The 20,028-nt window shown below is 41.6% G+C and overlaps 1 protein-coding gene across 6 annotated transcripts in view; it reads right to left on the bottom strand.

Annotated features, from left to right (window-relative positions):
• Positions 1-3,294: 3,294 nt before the first annotated feature.
• LOC132392456 (metalloreductase STEAP3-like) overlaps positions 3,295-20,028 on the bottom strand; it is a 51,796-nt gene continuing 35,062 nt past the window's right edge. For 5 of the 6 annotated variants that reach the window (XM_059966315.1, XM_059966316.1, XM_059966319.1 and 2 more), the window contains 3 exons: positions 17,542-18,069; positions 15,194-15,355; positions 3,295-8,739 (listed from right to left, as the gene is read on the bottom strand). In XM_059966315.1, the coding sequence (XP_059822298.1) occupies positions 8,443-8,739; positions 15,194-15,355; positions 17,542-18,069 (987 nt within the window). In that variant the 3' untranslated portion in view covers positions 3,295-8,442. The remainder of the gene's footprint in view (positions 8,740-15,193; positions 15,356-17,541; positions 18,070-20,028) is intronic. The other variant, XM_059966320.1, reaches the window with a different exon arrangement.

Genomic DNA, 20,028 nt, shown 5'->3' with positions numbered 1-20,028 from the left:
GTACTGATATGGAATTAAAAAGTACATAAATAGTAGCATGCATTTAAGACCATAAGACACACGAGCAGAATTAGCCTATTTGGCCTATTGAGTTTGCTGTGCCATTTCATCATGGCTGATCCATTTTTCCCCTCAGCTCCAATCTCCTGCCTTCTCCCTGTATCTCTTCATAATGTAAACAGCATAAGAAGTGGCTTCAAGTGGTCGCGGTGCAGTGACTGAGGCTAATAGAGTGGGGGGGGGGGGGGGCTCTCTAGAATGGTGAATCAGATTAACTGCCAACACAAGAATATCAGCAGATGCTGGAAATCCAAAGCAACGCACACAAAATTCCGAAGAAACTCTGCAAGCCAGGTAGCATATATGGCCTGAAATGTGAACTGCTCGCTCATTTCTGTAGATGCTGCCCAGCCCGCTGAGTTCTTCCAGCATTTTGTGAGTGTCTTGAACTTGGGGGAAGAAACTTATAAGGTGGCGGTGGCATTAAGTTTTTGTTTTAATAATGCTATAGCGCTTTCCAAAAGTGAGCTTTTGGAAAAGACTATTTACTAGGCGAGTAGTGCCTGCAATGATTCTTTTGCTCACTTCTCTGTCATGGACACATATGAGTCCTGCGGTGATGGTAGAGGCAAGAGCAGGAGTTTCTAATCTTTTTTCTGCCATGCAGACTTGCCATTAACTTGGGGGTTCATTGACCCCAGGTTAGGAATCCCTGGATTAGAGCCTTTTCTGCAGTCAATAGACAATAGGTGCAGAAGTAGACCATTCAGCCCCTCGAGTCTGCACCGCCATTTTAAGATCATGGCTGATCATTCACTATCAATACCCAGTCCCTGCCTTGTCCCCATATCCCTTGATTCCCCTATCCATCAGATATCTATCTAGCTCCTTCTTGAAAGCATCCAGAGAATTGGCCTCCACCGTCTTCCGAGGCAGTGCATTCCACACCTCCAAAACTCTCTGGGAGAAGAAATTTTTCCTCAACTCTGTTTTAAATAACTGACCTCTTATTCTCCTGACAGTTTGTTACAGTTTTTGTATATAATGAGAGGATGCTGCATAAAACCAGCCAGTAATAGCAAAGTTGAGAGATTCAGAAAGATCTTCAACAGGTTTTCAACATTTGTTCGTAGCCCAGTATTGAGAGGGAATGAGCAGATTTTCATGGAGAAGCGTAGGATAAACTTAAATAGCTGAACCAAAGTAAAACTTACTGCACATAGATACTAAATTGTTAACATTGTTTTAAATAAGCACATTTGTGGTTGTTTTTCTCATGTAAAATCATTAGGTTGAGAATTACAGTAAATTACTGATAACATGCAATGAATTGGCTATTCTAATGCAGAGAAATTGACATTTTCTATAGCATTTTTTCACCATGTTGTAAAGACAATGACAATAGCAAACCAGTTCTGTATAAAAATTTGCCAAGTACAGTCATAGTCATGAAAAGATTGTGATTGCCTACGTAATACAACACGGCACACAACAAAGGATATATTGTCAGGTTCCTGTCCGATAGTTCCAGTAACCCCATAGTTCAATGCTAACCTCCAATGCTGTACCGGATATGCAGGTTTTCCTTGTGGTCATATGGCTTGTCTTTGTGCTCTGGTTTCTTCTATGTTCCAAAGACGTGTGTGTTGATAGGTTAATTGGCCACTGTTAACTGATCTAACCAAGTGGGCCGCGCAGTAGCCAAACGCTTTACGGTGTTAGCAATCAAGGTTCAATTCCTGCTGCTGTTCAAGGAGTTTCTGTTCTTGCCTGACCCTTGGGTTTTGTCCAGCTGCTCAGACTTCTCCCGCATTCCAAAGATATGCAGGTTAGCAAGGTGTGGTCTTGCTGTGTTTGCAAAAAAGCATGGTGACGCTTGCAAGCTGAACCCAGGATGTGCAATGCATTTCACGGTCTGTTTGTTGAGCTTTACAGGTGACAAAGCTAATCTATAAGTGAATGTTAAAATCTGGGGTGAGTTTGATAATCTGGGGAGAATAAAATAGTATTGGAATAAATCAGGTTCCCAAACTGGTAAACTTAATTAGTGGTATTGGTGCATGGAGTTCTAAAAAAAAGTTGGGAACTTCCCCCCTCCCCACCCTCCCCCACTTGATGCTTGATTTTTGTCTGAACATACTTTTTGCTGTTTAACTTCAAAATACTTTGTGTATGACATTGTACCATTTGAAGCCTATTATTTAATACAAATAATGGTAGCAAATTGTTTAAAAAAACACAAATGACTTAGTGGATGAGTGAGCAAGTGAGGTTGGATTTTAATTTGAGCTTGACAAATCATTTGACATTCAGTTTAAATACTTGAAATAGAAAACAAATATAGAACAGAATTATTTTAATTGGACAGACATTATTGGACTTGAAAAACAGATTTTAAAAATCCACTGTCTTAATTTGCAGTACAAATTCTTAAACAGTTTAAAAATGTAAACAGGAATCCCACCCAGCAATAAAATCAACTGATACTAAATATTACATCTAAAAATGGGTTGCAGTAGTTATTGCAATCTTGTGTGTTTCAGCTCATTTAAATATTTGAGGCTTCAGAAAACTTCCTGCCTTCAACAAGGACATTTTGACTTGAGATAATTCTACAGTGAGCAAGAACCTCTAGGCTAGAATTTGTGTGGGGAAAAAAAACCTGCCAAATTATCATGTGTTGAATGGATGTCTCATCATAAAATGAGAACTATGACATGGGAATATTGGAAAAAAAACCCTTAAGTTCGACCCTATCACTAAGTAATGAGGGATGCAGTTATCCCTAGGTTAACCATCACCCCTTGCCCTCTAATTAGTATTTTTAAACCCCAGTAGGGGGAGAAGTTGACCCCTCTACCAATTGCATACTGAAGTTGAGCAGTAATAGTCACAATATAGAGAGGTAAATGACTAGTAACATGGTCTTGCTCTCCCCATTTCATTCTGTGACTATTTATGCTGAATATTGTGATAATTGTGGATGGCATGGTAGCACTGTGGTTAACTCAACGCTCACAGTACAAGCGAACTGGGTTCAATTCCAACCACTACCTGTAAGCAGTTTGTATAGTCTTCCTGTGATTGTGGGCTTCCTCTCACAGTCCGGTTGGTAGGCTAATTGTAAATTGTCCTGTGCTTAGACTAGGGTTAAATTGGGGGATTGCTAGACAGAATGGCTCATAGGTCTATGATCTCAATAAATAAAATCCAGGACAGTTTTTCACCAAATTAGTTAAACAAAAACCTGGAAATTAAATACTTGTTGAAGAGACAAAATGGACACAAATACCACACATTTTAATGCTTATAATTGTGGTTTAAAAGAAACAATACACTGCACAGTCTACAAAAGCTTAAGTTGTAGGTCTGGATGTTTATTTTAGCATGGTATAGATTTTGAAACATAATCCATGTATTTTCTGTCATGTTTATTTGCAATCAATCCTATTGATAACTGGAACAATACTTGATTTTATTTTGCTCTACAGGAATAATATTCTAGGGAATAGGTTAGGAAAAATCAAGTTCTAAACTTGCACCTCATGTTAACTAGAATGCATCTAGCACTTCTGGCATTTTTAATTAAAATATTCTCTGAATTGCAAGTATGCTGAGAAGTTATGGCCCGTTTTAACTCCAGAAAATTATGAATTAGTTTGTTGCAAGGTTATATAATGCATGTTCAAATGCTCTTGTATAGTAAAAGCCAATGTTGGGTAATATCTTATGGTCCAGTCAGATCATAGTAAATGGCTACAGCAATTAATTGCCACTTCAAGTCAGTGTGAACTTGTGGGAACATAATTGGTAAGGATGCAGAGGGAGTGAGTGCCTAGGGTGTGGAATTATTTCTTCTCTACCTGTAGGATAACCTTACTAATTTATTAATATTCAGGATTATTTTTGCTTAAGTCAATAGACACACCAGCTCTTTTTCCTAAGTAACCTTGCTCCATAATTAGTTAAGGATACACCAATGCAATCAATGTTATGCTAAAGTGTTCTATGACCATAACATGTCACTCTAAACATAGAAGCTCTAGTGTTTGTTTAAAGTCCATAACTATTATATTCTAAATTTGCCCTATTAAAATGTTCTTATCTTAACTGCACAGTCTTGGCATCTGTACAAAGCATCTGCAAAAATCAGTTGTAGGTAAAGGAATAACTAATCTTGAACAGTAATTTGACAAAAGGCAGGACTTCTTTTCAGAGCGGGCAGCGGAGTCCGTGGAAGCAGAGTCCTGGGCTTTGGCTAAGTGGGCGTAAGGGGACTTCAGTAAGCTTGTGTGATTGCTCGCTGAGGGGAAGAAGGTAAGGTCGCTAGGTGCTTTTTAGACTTATTCTATTAATCCAGTTCAGGTATGGGGGAGACAGTCAGAGCAGTGGTGTGCTCCGTATGCAGTATGTGGGAGGTCAGGGTCAACACAGTTGTCCCTGATGACCACACCTGCAAAAGGTGCGTCCAGCTGCAGCTCCTATCAGACCGAGTTAGGGAGTTGGAGCAGGAGCTGGATGAACTACGGATCATTCGGGAGGTGGAGGCAGAGATAGATGGGAGTTATCAGGAGGTAGTCACACCAAAAAACCAAGAAGTAGGCAGATGGGTGACGGTCCAGAGAGGCAGGGGGAGCAGGCAGAGAGAGCAGAGCACCCCTGCGGCCATTCCCATCAACAATAAGTATACCGTACTGGATACTGTTGATGGGGATGGGGATGACCTACCAGGAATGAGTTGGCACAGAAGTTGAACCCTCAACTAGAAAGGGGAGGAGGGAAGAGAAGAGAGCGATAGTTTTAGGGGACTCTATAGTTAGGGGGGCAGATAGGAGATTTTGTGGGGCAGATCGGGAGTCTCGGATGGTATGTTGCCTCCCTGGTGCCAGGGTCCGGGACATCTCAGATCGGGTGCAGGCTATTCTTGAGAGTGAGGGCATGAACCCAGATGTAGTGGTCCATGTAGGGACCAATGATGTAGGTAAGGTGAGTGAGGGGGTCCTGCTTAGAGAGTTCAGGGAGTTAGGAGTGAAACTGAAAGGCAGGACCTCCAGGGTGACAATCTCGGGATTGCTACCTGTGCCACGTGCGAGTGAGGTGAAGAATAGAATGATTATGCACATTAATACGAGGCTGAGAGCATGGTGCAGGAAGGAAGGGTTCAGGTTTTTGGATAATTGGTCTTTGTTCCAGGGACATTGGGATCTGTTTCGAAGGGATGGTCTACATCTGAACCGGAGGGGTACTAACATTCTTGCAGGAGTATTTGCCAGTGCTGCTCGGGGGGGTTTAAACTAGATGTGCAGGGGGCAGGGATCCAGATCCAGAGGGTTGGTCAGAAGGTGCATGGGGTTAAATGTGTACAAGGTTTGGGTGATCTTGAGAAGGTCATCAAAATTCAGGGTGCAATTTGCCCGATGGAAGTTCAAGGAGCTGGGTTAGGTACAGTAGACAGTGTTTTAAGCAAAGAGAGGAGGAATGGGCTAAGAATTCTATACTTGAATGCGCGTAGTGTCAGAAATAAGACAGATGAGCTTGAAGCTCAGATGAAAATGGGGAACTACGATATTGTTGGGATAACGGAGACATGGCTGCAAGGGGATCAGGCCTGGGAATTGAGTGTACCAGGGTATACGTGCTATCGTAGAGACAGAAATATGGGAAGAGGGGGTGGGGTGGCCCTGTTGGTGAGGAATGAGATTCAGTCCTTAGCAAGAGGTGACTTGGGAACAGGGGAAGTAGAGTCTGTGTGGATTGAGCTGAGGAACAGTAAGGGTAAAAAGACCCTAATGGGTGTTGTGTACAGGCCCCCAAACAGTAGCGTGGATATTGGGTACAAGTTGATTAGGGAGTTAACATTGGCATGTGCTAAAGGTAATGCAGTCGTTATGGGAGATTTCAACATGCAGGTGGACTGGGAGAATCAGGTAGGTGCTGGACCCCAGGATAGGGAGTTTGTGGAGTGTCTAAGGGATGTATTTTTGGAACAGCTTGTGCTTGAGCCAACCAGGAACGAGGCTATTTTGGACCTGGTGATGTGTAATGAACAGGAATTGATAAGTGATCTTGAAGTAAAGGAGCCATTAGGAAGTAGTGATCATAACATGATAAGTTTTTATCTACAATTTGAGAGGGATAGGGGCAGATCAGAGGTGTCAGTGTTGCAATTAAATAAAGGAGACTATGGAGCCATGAGGGATGAGCTGGCCAAAGTTAAATGGGCAGATGCCCTGGCAGGAAAGACAGTGGATCAGCAGTGGCAGATATTCTTGGGCATAATACAAAAGATGCAAATGCAGTTCATTCCAATGAGAAGGAAGGATTCAAAGAGGGGGAAGGGGCCACAGTGGTTGACAAAGGAAGTCAGAGATTGTATAGCATTAAAGAAAAAGAAGTATGACAGGGCTAAGATGAGTGGGAATACAGATGATTGGGAAAGTTTTAAGGAACAGCAGATCTTAACTAAAAAAGCAATACGGAGAGAAAAAATCAGGCATGAGCTCAGTCTAGCCAGGAATATAAAAGGGGATAGCAAAAGCTTTTTTAGCTATGTGAAGAGAAAGAAGATAGTTAAGAACAATGTTGGCCCCTTGAAGAATGAATTGGGAGAAATTGTTATGGGAAACAGGGAAATGGCAACAGAATTTAATGCATACTTTAGATCTGTCTTCACCAGGGAGGACACAAGCAATCTCCCAGATGTATGGATGGGCCAGGGTCATAAGATATCAGAGGAATTGAGACAGATTGACATTAGGAAAGAAACTGTGATGAGTAGACTGGTAGGACTGAAGGCTAATAAATCCCCGGGTCCAGATGGTCTGCATCCGAGGGTTCTAAAAGAGGTGGCTCAGGAAATTGCGGATGCATTGGTAATCATTTTCCAATGTTCCTTAGATTCAGGATCAGTTCCTGAAGATTGGAGAGTGGCTAATGTCCCACTTTTCAAGAAGGGAGGGAAGGAGAAAATGGAGAACTATCGCCCTGTTAGCCTAACGTCAGTCGTGGGGAAGATGCTTGAGTCCATTATTAAGGACGAAATAGTGGCACATCTAGAGGCAGAAATAGGATTAGGCCGAGCCAGCATGGATTTACCAAGGGCAAATCATGCTTGACTAATCTGTTGGAGTTTTTTGAGGGTGTAACAAGGATGTTAGATGAGGATAAGCCAGTAGATGTTGTGTACCTAGATTTTCAGAAGGCATTCGATAAGGTGCCACATAGGAGATTGGTGAGTGAAATCAGAGCTCATGGCATTGGGGGCAGGGTTTCAACATGGATAGAAAACTGGTTGGCAGATAGAAAGCAAAGGGTAGCAGTGAATGGGTGTTTCTCGGACTGGCTGGAGGTGACTAGTGGGGTACCACAGGGCTCTGTATTGGGACCACAGCTCTTTACGATTTATGTCAATGATTTAGATGAGGGCATTGAAAACTATATCAGCAAGTTTGCTGACGATACTAAACTGGGTGGCAGTGTGACATGCGAAGAGGACGTTAGGAGAATACAGGGAGACTTGGATAGGCTGAGTGAGTGGGCAGATACTCGGCAGATGTCATTCAATGTGAATAAATGTGAAGTTATCCACTTTGGAAGCTGGAACAAGAGGGCAGAGTATTGTCTGAACGGTGTCGAGTTAGGTAAGGGAGAAATGCAAAGAGATCTAGGAGTCCTAGTTCACCAGTCAATGAAGGTGAATGAGCAAGTGCAACAGGCAGTGAAGAGGGCAAATGGAATGTTGTCCTTTGTTACAAGGGGAATTGAATACAAGAGCAAGGATGTTCTTTTGCATTTGTACAGGGCCCTGGTGAGACCACACCTGGAATATTGTGTACAGTTTTGGTCTCCAGGTTTAAGGAAGGACATTCTGGCAATTGAGTAAGTGCAGTGTAGATTCACTAGGTTGATTCCTGGGATGGCAGGGCTGTCTTACGCAGAGAGATTGGAGAGATTGGGCTTGTACATGCTGGAATTGAGGAGATTGAGAGGGGATCTGATTGAAACGTTTAAGATAATTAAAGGATTTGATAGGATTGAGGCAGGAAATATGTTCCAGATGTTGAGAGAGTCCAGTACCAGAGGGCATGGACTGAGAATAAGAGGTCAGTTATTTAAAACAGAGTTGAGGAAGAGCTTCTTCTCCCAGAGAGTTGTGGAGGTGTGGAATGCACTGCCTCGGAGGACGGTGGAGGCCAATTCTCTGGATGCTTTCAAGAAGGAGCTGGATAGATATCTGATGGATAGGGGAATCAAGGGATATGGGGACAAGGCAGGGACTGGGTATTGATAGTGAATGATCAGCCATGATCTCAGAATGGCGGTGCAGACTCGAAGGGCCGAATGGTCTACTTCTGCACCTATTGTCTATTGTCTATTTTTTTTTACATACTGTATATATTAAAAAAACTATAGAACATAATGAGGTACTTTTGAAGGTAGAAATCAAACCATGCTGGTGTTCTCCACAGTGAAATCTGATAAACGGCTTGCTTCACTAAGCTCACAGAACCTCACATGGTGATTGGCTTCCCAGCCTCGCCTGATCTGGATCAGCCTACGATTCACACAAGGAAGGAGAAGGTACACTTTGGCTAGAAGGACGATACAAGGCACAATGAGAGTAATTGCAAATGTAGGTGGTAGGTAGAACTTGTACTGGCTAGAGTCAAAGGCTTTACCCCATCCATAAGTTAGAACGTGTAGCGTGCTGATCACCAGAGCAACAAATCCAAGTCTGGACTGGAAAAAGAAAACATTTCATAATTGTGTACAGATTAAATATTTCTTACGGAATCCACATGAATAATGTACATCATTAATGAGATTTTACACAAAACTATCAGAAATAAAAAAATGAAAGTTGTTTTCCTACCATTCTAATCCATAATTTTCAATTTACTTTTGTAGTAATAATAAGAACGGGTGAACATGTTTATATTTAAATAGTTTGTATCTTCATAGTGATGAATGAAAGTTCTAAATTTACATTGTGAATTGCCATTCTTAAAAATTGCAATAATGAAACAAACTGTTGATCCAAACCATTGTTAAATTGTATTTTAAAATATACCAATATATAATTTTAGTATCCTTATCGTTTTCCTGGCCAGTGGTACTGATGGACCGATACACACAGTGGTAGAGGAGCTCAACTGGTCAGGCAGCATCCATGCATGGGATCCCCTATTTTCTGTCCGGGTAGGCTCCAACTTAACAGGATCACCTTCGACTTCTCAAGCTTTCAGTAAGTGTGTCCCCTTTCCTTCACCATTCCCCATTCTTGTTTCCCCCTCTCACCTCTTCTTACCAGCCCTATCACCTCCATCTAATACTTCTCCCTCTTTCCTTTCTTTCATGCTTCTCTGTCCTCTATCAAATTGCCCTTCTCAGCCCTTTATCTCTTTCATTCAACTTTCTAGCTCTTAAGTCGCACACCCTCCTATTTTCTCCCTCCCCCACTTTATTCTGAATTCTTCCTCTTTCCTTTCTAATCCTTATAAAGGGTGTCAGCCCGAAACATTGACTGTTATTGCCAGCCGTAGATGCTGCCTGATCTGCTGAGTTCTTCCAGAACATTGTGTGTATTATTCTAGACTTCCAGCAGCTGCAGTACCTTTTGTGTCTATGTTTTAGTACTAATAGACTTCTGATGTCAGATAGATCACCTTGTGATCAGTCTACACGCAGGAATCCTGTCAGTTTTCCCTTTGGGATGCTAAATATTGACAAGTGTGGCGTCTATTGATTACTTATCTTTGGCAAACCAGTATGAACTTGCATTTATCTAGCTTCCCCCTCCTCAGCAGTGCATTCACCTCTCAAGTCATAATTTTCTTACCATCACTGGCACTAGCGCAGGCAGCTATCCAGAGATTAATATCCTGGGAGGTCCCATTTCTTAGCTTGCTACCTACTCCTTAAAATCTCATCAGGTACTCGTCACCTTGTCTACCTAAGTCATTGGTGTCAATATGTACCAAGACTTCCAGCTCCTCACCCTTGCCCTTCAGAGTGTCGTGGACCTGATCCATATATATAAGCATATAACAATTACAGCATGGAAACAGGTCATCTCGGCCCTTCTAGTCCGTGCCGATGCTTACACTCACCTAATCCCACTGGGCCTCACTCAGCCCATAACCCTCCATTCCTTTCCTGTCCATATACCTATCCACCTTCACTTTAAATGACAATACCGAACTTGCCTCTACCACTTCTACTGGAAGCTCATTCCACACAGCTCTACCACTCTCTGAGTAAAGAAATTCCTCCTCATGTTACCCTTAAACTTTTGCCCCCTAACTCTCAACTCATGTCCTCTTGTTTGAATCTCCCCTACTCTCAATGGAAAAAGCCAACTCAATCTATCCCCCTCATAATTTTAAATACCTCTATCAAGTCCCCCCTCAATTTTCTACGCTCCAAAGAATAAAGACCTAACTTGTTCAGCCTTTCCCTGTAACTTAGGTGCTGAAACCCAGCTAACATTCTAGTAAATCTCCTCTGTACTCTCTATTTTGTTGATATCTTTGCTATAATTCGGTGACCAGAACTGTACAGAATACTTCAAATTTGGCCTTACCAATGCCTTGTACAATTTTAACATTACATCCCAACTCCTATACTCAATCATCTGATTTATAAAGGCCAATATACCAAAAGCTTTCTTCACCACCCTATCCACAGGAGATTCCACCTTCAGGGAACTATGCACCATTATTCCTAGATCACTCTGTTCTACTGCATTCTTCAATGCCCTACCATTTACCATGTATGTCCTATTTGGATTATTCCTACCAAAATGTAGCACCTCACACTTATCAGCATTAAATTCCATCTGCCATCATTCAGCCCACTCTTCTAACTGGCCTAAATCTCTCTGCAAGCTTTGAAAACCTACTTCATTATCAGAGGCATCTCTGACCCTGGTATAGTGAGGCAACATACCATTGAGGTGTCTCTATTGCACCCACAAAATCTCATCTCTGTTCCCAAAATCTTCTATCAACACTGCAGTCCTCTTCACCTCTTCGTGCCTCTGTACTGAATCTGGTGCTGTGGCTCAGAAGAGCACTGTGCCTCCCCCCCAGTAGCTTGTCCCCCTCAATGATATCTAAAGTTGTATACTTATTATTGAGGGGAATGGCCACAGGTGTACTCTGCACCGGCTGTGTATTTGCTCTCCTCCTGACAATAACCCAGCTACCTGTCTCCTGCAATCTAGGAGTGACCACCTTTCTGTAGCTCCTGTCTATCACCTTCTCCTTCTCATGTGAGTCAAAGATCATGGGGCTACAGCTCACTGCACTCGCAGACTTCCACATCCCACACACAGTGTAGGACACTGCCCCGGGGCCATTCTCATGACACTACTGTACCCTAACAGAGAGTGTACAAATAAGAACACAATGTGAGAAACCTACCAAATACTTTCCGTCATCTAAGCCCGATAAGCCAAAGCCACTCTAAACACTGACGCACTCCATTTGAAGCTGTGCTATTTTATCGGTTTTTTTTTTAATTAATCCCTCTTGCTAACTGGTCACTCAACTCAAACTGCCACAAAGCTCTGCCTTTAAAATCTTGATTGCCATCCTTATTGAAAGCTAACTCTTTTTCCGCATCCCTGATGTAGCCCTATCTAAAATACTAAGAAAATAACAATCCGTTGTTGATTTGCTAAGGTGAATTCCCAGAGACGTACCTTCCACCGATGCTAGGCTTACTGTAGTTTATCAGGTTTGTATTTACCCTTAAACAACTGCACAATATCAATCACTCTTCAGTCTTCTGGCAGTTCACCTGTTGCTAATAAAATCTCAGCCAGAGCTCTCATCATTTCTGCTCCAGCTTCCCACTGTGTTCTTGGATGTACCTGATCAGATCTTGGGATCAACCTTCATATTTTAAAATATACAATACCTTATCTGCTGTAATGCAGACTATTCCCAAGATCTCCCCATTAACCATCTCAAGGTTCAAAATCTTCTTGTCTCTCTCCATAATAAAAATGGAGGAGAAAAATCAGGACTTCGCCCATCTCCTGCGGCTCCAAAGATGTCCATTTTGATCTTCGGCTCTTTTCTCTCCCTAATGTAGTTAAAATCTCTTTGGAATCTTAATATAAAAAAAATTATACTTCATGATTTCATGTTGGAGAATGCTTCAGTGTGACAGACTGCTTAACCAATTTGATGAAGATTTGTTATTCTGAGGGATAATATATACAGCCTTTCGAAAGACAGTGGTTGATTGGGGATAGTCAGAAACAGAAGAGATTCTGCAGATGCTAAAAGTCCGAAGTAATACACACAAAATGCTGGAGGAACACAGCACGTTAAGCAGCATCAATGGAGAGGATTAAACAGTTGATTTTTTGGCTCAGGAAATTGCGGATGCATTGGTAATCATTTTCCAATGTTCCTTAGATTCAGGATCAGTTCCTGAAGATTGGAGAGTGGCTAATGTTATCCCACTTTTCAAGAAGGGAGGGAAGGAGAAAACGTCAGTTGTGGGGAAGATGCTTGAGTCCATTATTAAGGACAAAATAGTGGCACATCTTGATGGCAGTAATAGGATTAGGCTGAGCCAGCATGGATTTACCAAGGGCAAATCATGCTTGACTAATCTGTTGTTTTTTGAGGGTGTAACAAGGATGCTAGACGAGGGTAAGCCAGTGGATGTTGTGTACCTAGATTTTCAGAAGGCATTCGATAAGGTGCCACATAGGAGATTGGTGAGTAAAATCAGAGCTCATGGCATTGGGGGCAGGGTTTCAACATGGATAGAAAACTGGTTGGCAGATAGAAAGCAAAGGGTAGCAGTGAATGGGTGTTTCTCGGACTGGCTGGAGGTGACTAGTGGGGTACCACAGGGCTCTGTATTGGGACCACAGCTCTTTACGCTTTATGCCAACGATTTAGATGAGGGCATTGAAAACTATATCAGCAAGTTTGCTGACAATACTAAACTGGGTGGCAGTGTGACATGCGAAGAGGACGTTAGGAGAATACAGGGAGACTTGGATAGGCTGGGTGAGTGGGCAGATACTTGGCAGATGTCATTCAATGTGAATAAATGTGAAGTTATCCACTTTGGAAGCAGGAACAAGAGGGCAGAGTATTGTCTGAACAGTGTAGAGTTAGGTAAGGGAGAAATGCAAAGAGACCTAGGAGTCCTAGTTCACCAGTCAATGAAGGCGAATGAGCAAGTGCAACAGGCAGTGAAGAGGGCAAATGGAATGTTGGCCTTTATTACAAGGGGAAATGAGTACAAGAGCAAGGATGTCCTTTTGCATTTGTACAGGGCCCTGGTGAGACCACACCTGGAATATTGTGTACAGTTTTGGTCTCCAGGTTTAAGGAAGGACATTCTGGTAATTGAGGAAGTGCAGCGTAGATTCACTAGGTTGATTCCTGGGATGGCAGGGCTGTCTTACGCAGAGAGATTGGAGAGATTGGGCTTGTACACGCTGGAATTGAGGAGATTGAGAGGGGATCTGATTGAAACGTTTAAGATAATTAAAGGATTTGATAGGATTGAGGCAGGAAATATGTTCCAGATGTTGGGAGAGTCCAGTACCAGAGGGCATGGATTTGAGAATAAGAGGTCAGTTATTTAAAACAGAGTTGAGGAAGAGCTTCTTTTCCCAGAGAGTTGCGGAGGTGTGGAATGCACTGCCTCGGAAGACGGTGGAGGCCATTTCTCTGGATGCTTTCAAGAAGGAGCTGGATAGATACCTGATGGTTAGGGGAATCAAGGGATATGGGGACAAGGCAGGGACTGGGTATTGATAGTGAATGATCAGCCAAGATCTCAGAATGGCGGTGCAGACTCGAGGGGCCGAATGGTCTACTTCTGCACCTATTGTCTATCTTGGTCCATCTCTAACACCTCCCTCCCCTTTCTCAATCTCTCTGGAGACAGACTGTCTACTGATATCTTTTATAAACCTACTAACTCTCATGACCATCTGGACTATACCTCTTCCCACCCATTCCCTCTACTCAGTTCCTCTGTCTCTGCCACGAGCTCTCATGATGAGGTTTACCATTCAGGACGTATGAAATATCCTCCATCCTCAAAGAATGAGGTTTTCCTTCCTCTACCACTGATGCTTCCTCAAGTGCATCTCCTCCATTTCCTGGACATCCCTCCTCAGCCCATCTTACTGCCTCCATAACAGGGATAAAGTTCCCCTTGTTCCTGACTACCACCCTATGAGCCTCCACATCCAGTACAACATTCTCTGCAACTTCCCCCATCTTCACTGGGATACGCACCTTTACCTTTCCCCCACTCTCCACTTTCTGCAGGGATTCCTCTCTCTGTGATTCAGTCGTCTATTCATCCCTTCCCACTGATCTCCCTCCTGCCACTTACCCCTGCAAGTGGCACAAGTGCTACACCTGCCTATTCACCTCATTCCTCACCATCATTCAGGGCCCCAAACTCCCTCCAGGTGAGGCACCATTTCACCTGCAAATCTATCAGAGTCATTTACTGAATCCAGTTGCGGATTCCTCTACTTTGCTGAGATGTGACGTAGATTGGGGGACTGCTTTGTATAGTAACTTGGTTCTGTTTACTACAAGCAGGATTTGCTGGTGGCCAACCATTTTAATTCTGCTCCCCATATACATGCTGTCAGGTTGGTTCATTGCCTCCTTTACCACTACCATGAAGCTACCCTCGGCCTGGAGAGCAACAACTCATATTCCATTGGGCTAGTCTCCAACCTGATGGCATGAACATCAATTTCTCTAATTTCTCCTCCTTCCCTCTTCTCCCTTCTTCCATTCTGGCTCCCCTTATCACTCATCATCTCATCTGCCTCCACCTCCCTGTTACCCACCCCCTTTCTTTTCTCCCATAATCCACTTTCCTCTCCTATCAGATCCCTTCTTCAGCCCCTTTGCACCTATCACCTCCCAGCTTGCACACCTTCCTTTCTCCCCTCCTTCTTAATCTGCCTTCTCCCCCCCTTACTTTCCAGTCCTGAAGGGTCTCATCCCAAATAAAGACTTGTTTTAATGTCAGTACTTACAATATACCCATACCCCAGTTACTTCACATAAATCTAAATTAATATTGACATCCATTACAGTACTCACCAAAGATCCACACTAGAAATAATCAAGTATTATAGAAACATGCTAACTTCGTTACAAAAACAGATGTCAAATTGTCTTACTTGAATGAAGTTGAACTCCCGCCAGTTCAGAGAATTTGCCACTGAAGGCAATGATGTCACAGCAAGCAATGAAAGCACACCAATAGCCAAAATTCCAAAGGAGAGGTAAATTTCCATCCGCCACACTTGGTCTTCTACCCAATCAATCTTATCACCTTTGGCCTGTTAAAACATTGGAAATTAACTTGTGTACAAATCTGGAACCAAATCAACTATACACAAAGAATCATTAACTTTCCTTAATTGGTTTGCTGTGTTTTAACAATACACTACTTCAACTGTTAATCATTCTTGTATGCATGTTTTTAAACCTTGCTGTTGTGTATTTAATACTTCAGTGTGTGTATATATATTTATTTGATTAAGCATTCTTGTTTGTTTAAATAATTATTACAGGTTAATATGTAAAAATACGTGAATTGCACACGTCATCACATTACCATTTGGTACATGCTTGCCTCATTTAAAGTCAACACAAAGTTAAACCTGCATTCCTGGACACTCTTGCCTTTCTTTGAATTAATTAAATGTTTTGAAGTTATAAAACATAACACCTGCATCAATATCTTTTTTTTTTGGAGTTTTGATGAAAGATTCACACCCACTATGTCAGAACCTTTTTTTTAAAGCAATCTGATGAATCTGATAAATGATTGTCAGCATTAAAATACCAGTTGCTTTATTTCAATATGTTGTGGTGCAGGTCAGCTATATAATAATGTAGAGAAGTCTTTATTAACATCTTATTAAATAATGCCAGAGTTCTATTACAGAGGCTTCACATTCAAATGATTTAATGAGATTTCAACATATTTATTTATTTAGAGATACAGTGTGGAATATGCCCTTCTGGCCCTTCAAACTGTGCCATCCATCAACCCCTGATTTAATCCGAGCCTAATCGCAGGACAATTTACAAATGACCAATTAATCTACTAACCGGTACATCTTTAGGCTGTGGGAGGAAACTGAGTTATACAGAGAAAACACACACATTCCACAAGGAGGATACACAGAGGATGATGGAATTGAACCCTTAACTCTGATGCCCAGAGCTATAATAGTGGGGCCCAAGACTAATGTCCCTTAAAAATTAATATTTAAATTGTTCTGGAAATCTTTAACTGATTTATTTGGACCAGCTGAGATGCAAACTATGACATGATTGAATCTCTGTTTTAGTCTGGTCTCTAAGTCACTATAATCTTCACAGTTTCTCTGGCAGTATTATTTTAACAGATGGGTACTGTAAACCACATTTTTGATGCTTGATTATTGCAACCTCAGAGTCTAGATAGAATGCTATACAAAAGAATGTTTTTCAGTGACAAATCAAAATAACGTTCTCAATATTTATTACATTGTAGTAGAGATATTAGAATGTTCTATGAGAACATGTGAATGTTCTATGAGAAGATTTCATAAATGAATTATTAAAACCTAAATTTAATTTCTGGTAAATCCTATAGAGTACAATTTTTCATTCCTTCCTATAAAGCCCACAGTAAGTTTTGAATTAAATGTGAAATATAGTATGTTGTTATAGGAAAATAATGATAGGGGTTAGATGACTTTTCAAGCCGTGGCTAAAAAAAATGAATAAAATGCTGCAGAAATAGTAAAGGCTATCGGGACTGTCGGTTTACATGGATTTATAGGTTACATGGAATAATCTTTGGGAGATCAAGTAGATTAAAAATTTGTTATGACTCTTGTTATTAGTTGCTATATTTTTTGTCTGTGAACACCAAAATTTACTTTTGGAATGCTAGACATTTAGATACCAGTGATTATAGCCAATTCTTCCTTAGTTCAATGGCTGCTAGTCGTTTAATGTCATCTGACACAGCTCAGGAAAGCTGCAGAACACATTGTCACCGTATTAAATATTACAATCTACAGTTAATTAGAAAGTCAAGTTAATAATTTTTACTAATTGCACTCTGTTCCTACTAATTTAGTCAGTTCAATTTTTGTTATAATTTGAATTGCACTTAAAGTGGTAATTTGCCATCTTAATGATATTACTTAATTGGAATTTCTAGGTAATTTGATAAATCAAAAAAATTTCTTTCTATCCCAACCCCCACCCATCCTACATCCCCACTCCAGGAAAAGATTTTAATTTGTGATTCTGTTCAAAGTCTAAATTTGTTTATAAGAGCAAACACCTTGTTTGGCTTTTCTAAAATGCTCCAAAATTGTTCTCCAACAAAGCTGCCACTTGGTGGTGTGCTTACTGCATCTTTTGATATTAGCTAATAACACGTCAGTTGTAACATTGTATCTGAGTGTGACCAGTATTATATCTGAGAGTGATGATGTTTTGAAAACGACAGTTCTCTTACCAAAGCTGAAGCTTCATTCAGCAGCTGGTAGCGGGCCGATCTACGCATAGGGAGACACAGGCTGTACACAGCGTGCAAGCCAGCACACAAAAAGCTCAGCAGGCCAAGTTGCTTCCTTTGCTGAAGCCACTGATCTAACCAGTGTGGAAAGCGTTTGTACTTTGTACCATTACGTAGTTGAAAGGCGGCTGCAAGAACACCAGGCAGGTAAACAAGGGACAGCATCTCAAATGAAACACATGGTAGAGTGGCATTAACAACATCAATTGGGATCTTATAAAATCTATTCTGCTTTTTCATTACATAGGGGTGAATAACACTTCTAATAAAATTGTAAGCATAGAAAAGTACAAATAAGACTACAGTCAGGAGAACAGGTATTTTCCATGAAGGAAAAAGATGTAATGGGAGGTTCTCAATTTCTCTTGCAGATGATAATGATCCCATGTCCACAGGAATGAATCCCATATTTCGTGTGATTTCACTCACTACACACCGAGCTTCTTGGCTGTCACTGCAGATCAGCACCTGTTGGAGACAAAGATATTCTTGTAAATACCTTGTCAGTTGAAATGGCCATGTGTGTTCTTCATGTTAGATGTTGGAGCATGGGTCCATGGTGGAAAAGGGAAGGAGTGGACTGGTAGTGACGGATGAACAGACAGGAGATTCTGTGGACATGAACAGGACACCCGGATGGTATGCTGCCTCCCAGGTGCCAGGGTCAGGAACATCTCAGATCGCATCCACAGCATTTTGGAGAGGGAGTGACAGCAGCCAGACGTTTTGGTATATACGGTACCAATGACATAGAAGGAAAAGAAAGGAGGTCCTGAAGAGAGAATTTAGAGAGCTAGGCAGAAAGCTGAAGGGCAGGACCTCCAGGGTAGTAATTTCTGGATCGCTGCCTGTGCCATGTGCAGTGAGGGTAGAAACAGGATGACTTGGTAGATAAATGCGTGGCTGAGAAGCTGGTGCAGGGGGCAGGGCTTCAGATTCTTGGATCACTGGGATCTCTACTGGGGGAGGGATGACCTGTTCAAAAGTGAGGGGTTGTACCTGAACCCAAGGGGGACCAATATTCTCATATTTGTTAAAGCTCTTGGGAAGGGTTTAAACTAATTTGACAGCAGGAGGGGAACCGGAATGAAGGGACTCAGGATAGGGCAGATGGTAAAAATGTAAAGGTAGCGTGTAGTCAGACTTTCAGAAAAGGCAGGCAGATGATAGGACATAATTGCAGCAGTATCAGTACATTAGGGATGCAGATTCAAAAAGAGTGGCAAATACAGTACTCAAAGTGTTACATCTCTTGCACAGAGTATAAGAAATAAGGTGGATGATCTTGTTGCATTTTTACAGATTGTCAGGTATGATGTTGTAACCATCATTGAATGATAGCTAAACGATGGTTGTAGTTGGGAGCTGAATGTCCAAGGTTACACGTTGTATCAGAGGGTTTTGAAGGTAGGCAGAGGGGGTGGCATGGCTCTGCTAGTAAAGAATGGCATCAAATCATTAGAAAGATGTGACATAGGATCAGGAGATATTGTATCCTTGTGGGTTGAGTTAAGAAACTGCAAAGGTAAAAGGACCCTAACGTCAGTTATATACAGGCCTCCAAACAGTAGCTGGGATGTGGACTATGATTACAATGGAAAATAGAAAAACGTGTTAACAAGATAATGTTATGACAGTCATGGGAGACTTCATGCAGTTCGATTGGGAAAATAAGGTGGGTAATTGATCTCAAGAGAATGAATTTCTTGAATGCCCATGAGATGACTTTTTAGAGCAGCCTGTTGCGGAGCCTACTGGGGATCAGCTGTGCTGAACTGGGTTTTATGTAATGAACTGGAGGTGATTAGGAAGCTTAAGGTAAAAGGACCCTTAGGAGGCAGTGATCACAATATGATTGAGTTCAACTTGAAATTTCACTGGGAGAAAGTCTGACGTAGTAGTATTTCAGTAGAATAAAGGAAATTACAGTGGTATGAGAGAGGAGTTGGCCAAAGTAAATTGGAAGGAGATGCCGGCAGAAATGTGGAGAAATTTCTTTAGCCAGTGGGTGGTGAATTTGTGGAATTTGTTACCAAGGTAGCTGTGGATGCCAGGTTGTTGGGTATATTTAGATTGATAGGTTCTTTATTGGCCATGGCAAAGATTATGGGGAGAAGTCTGGGTTGTGGGGCTGAGGGAAAAAAGGATCAGCCATGATTGAATGGCAAAGCAGGCTCGTTGGGCCAAATGGCCTAATTTTGCTCCTATGTGTTATGGTCTTATGTAAATTAATGACACGGAAACATGGTACCAGGAATTCTATGGCTAAATAATGGACATGCAGTTATTCTATTAAAATACATATTTTTTTAAATAATCAGGAATTAGTTATGGTCACGAAGTCAATAAAAAAATACAAAGTTATATCAGTCAATAAATGTTTGGAATCACTCACTTAAGTCATGATTTTTTTTGTGTGGCAGCAGT

The sequence above is a fragment of the Hypanus sabinus genome, chromosome 4, assembly GCF_030144855.1.
Source record: "Hypanus sabinus isolate sHypSab1 chromosome 4, sHypSab1.hap1, whole genome shotgun sequence".
Lineage (NCBI taxonomy): Eukaryota > Metazoa > Chordata > Chondrichthyes > Myliobatiformes > Dasyatidae > Hypanus > Hypanus sabinus.
The sequence above is the reverse complement of the archived record's forward strand: the minus strand, read 5'-3'. Positions and strand labels throughout refer to the sequence as shown.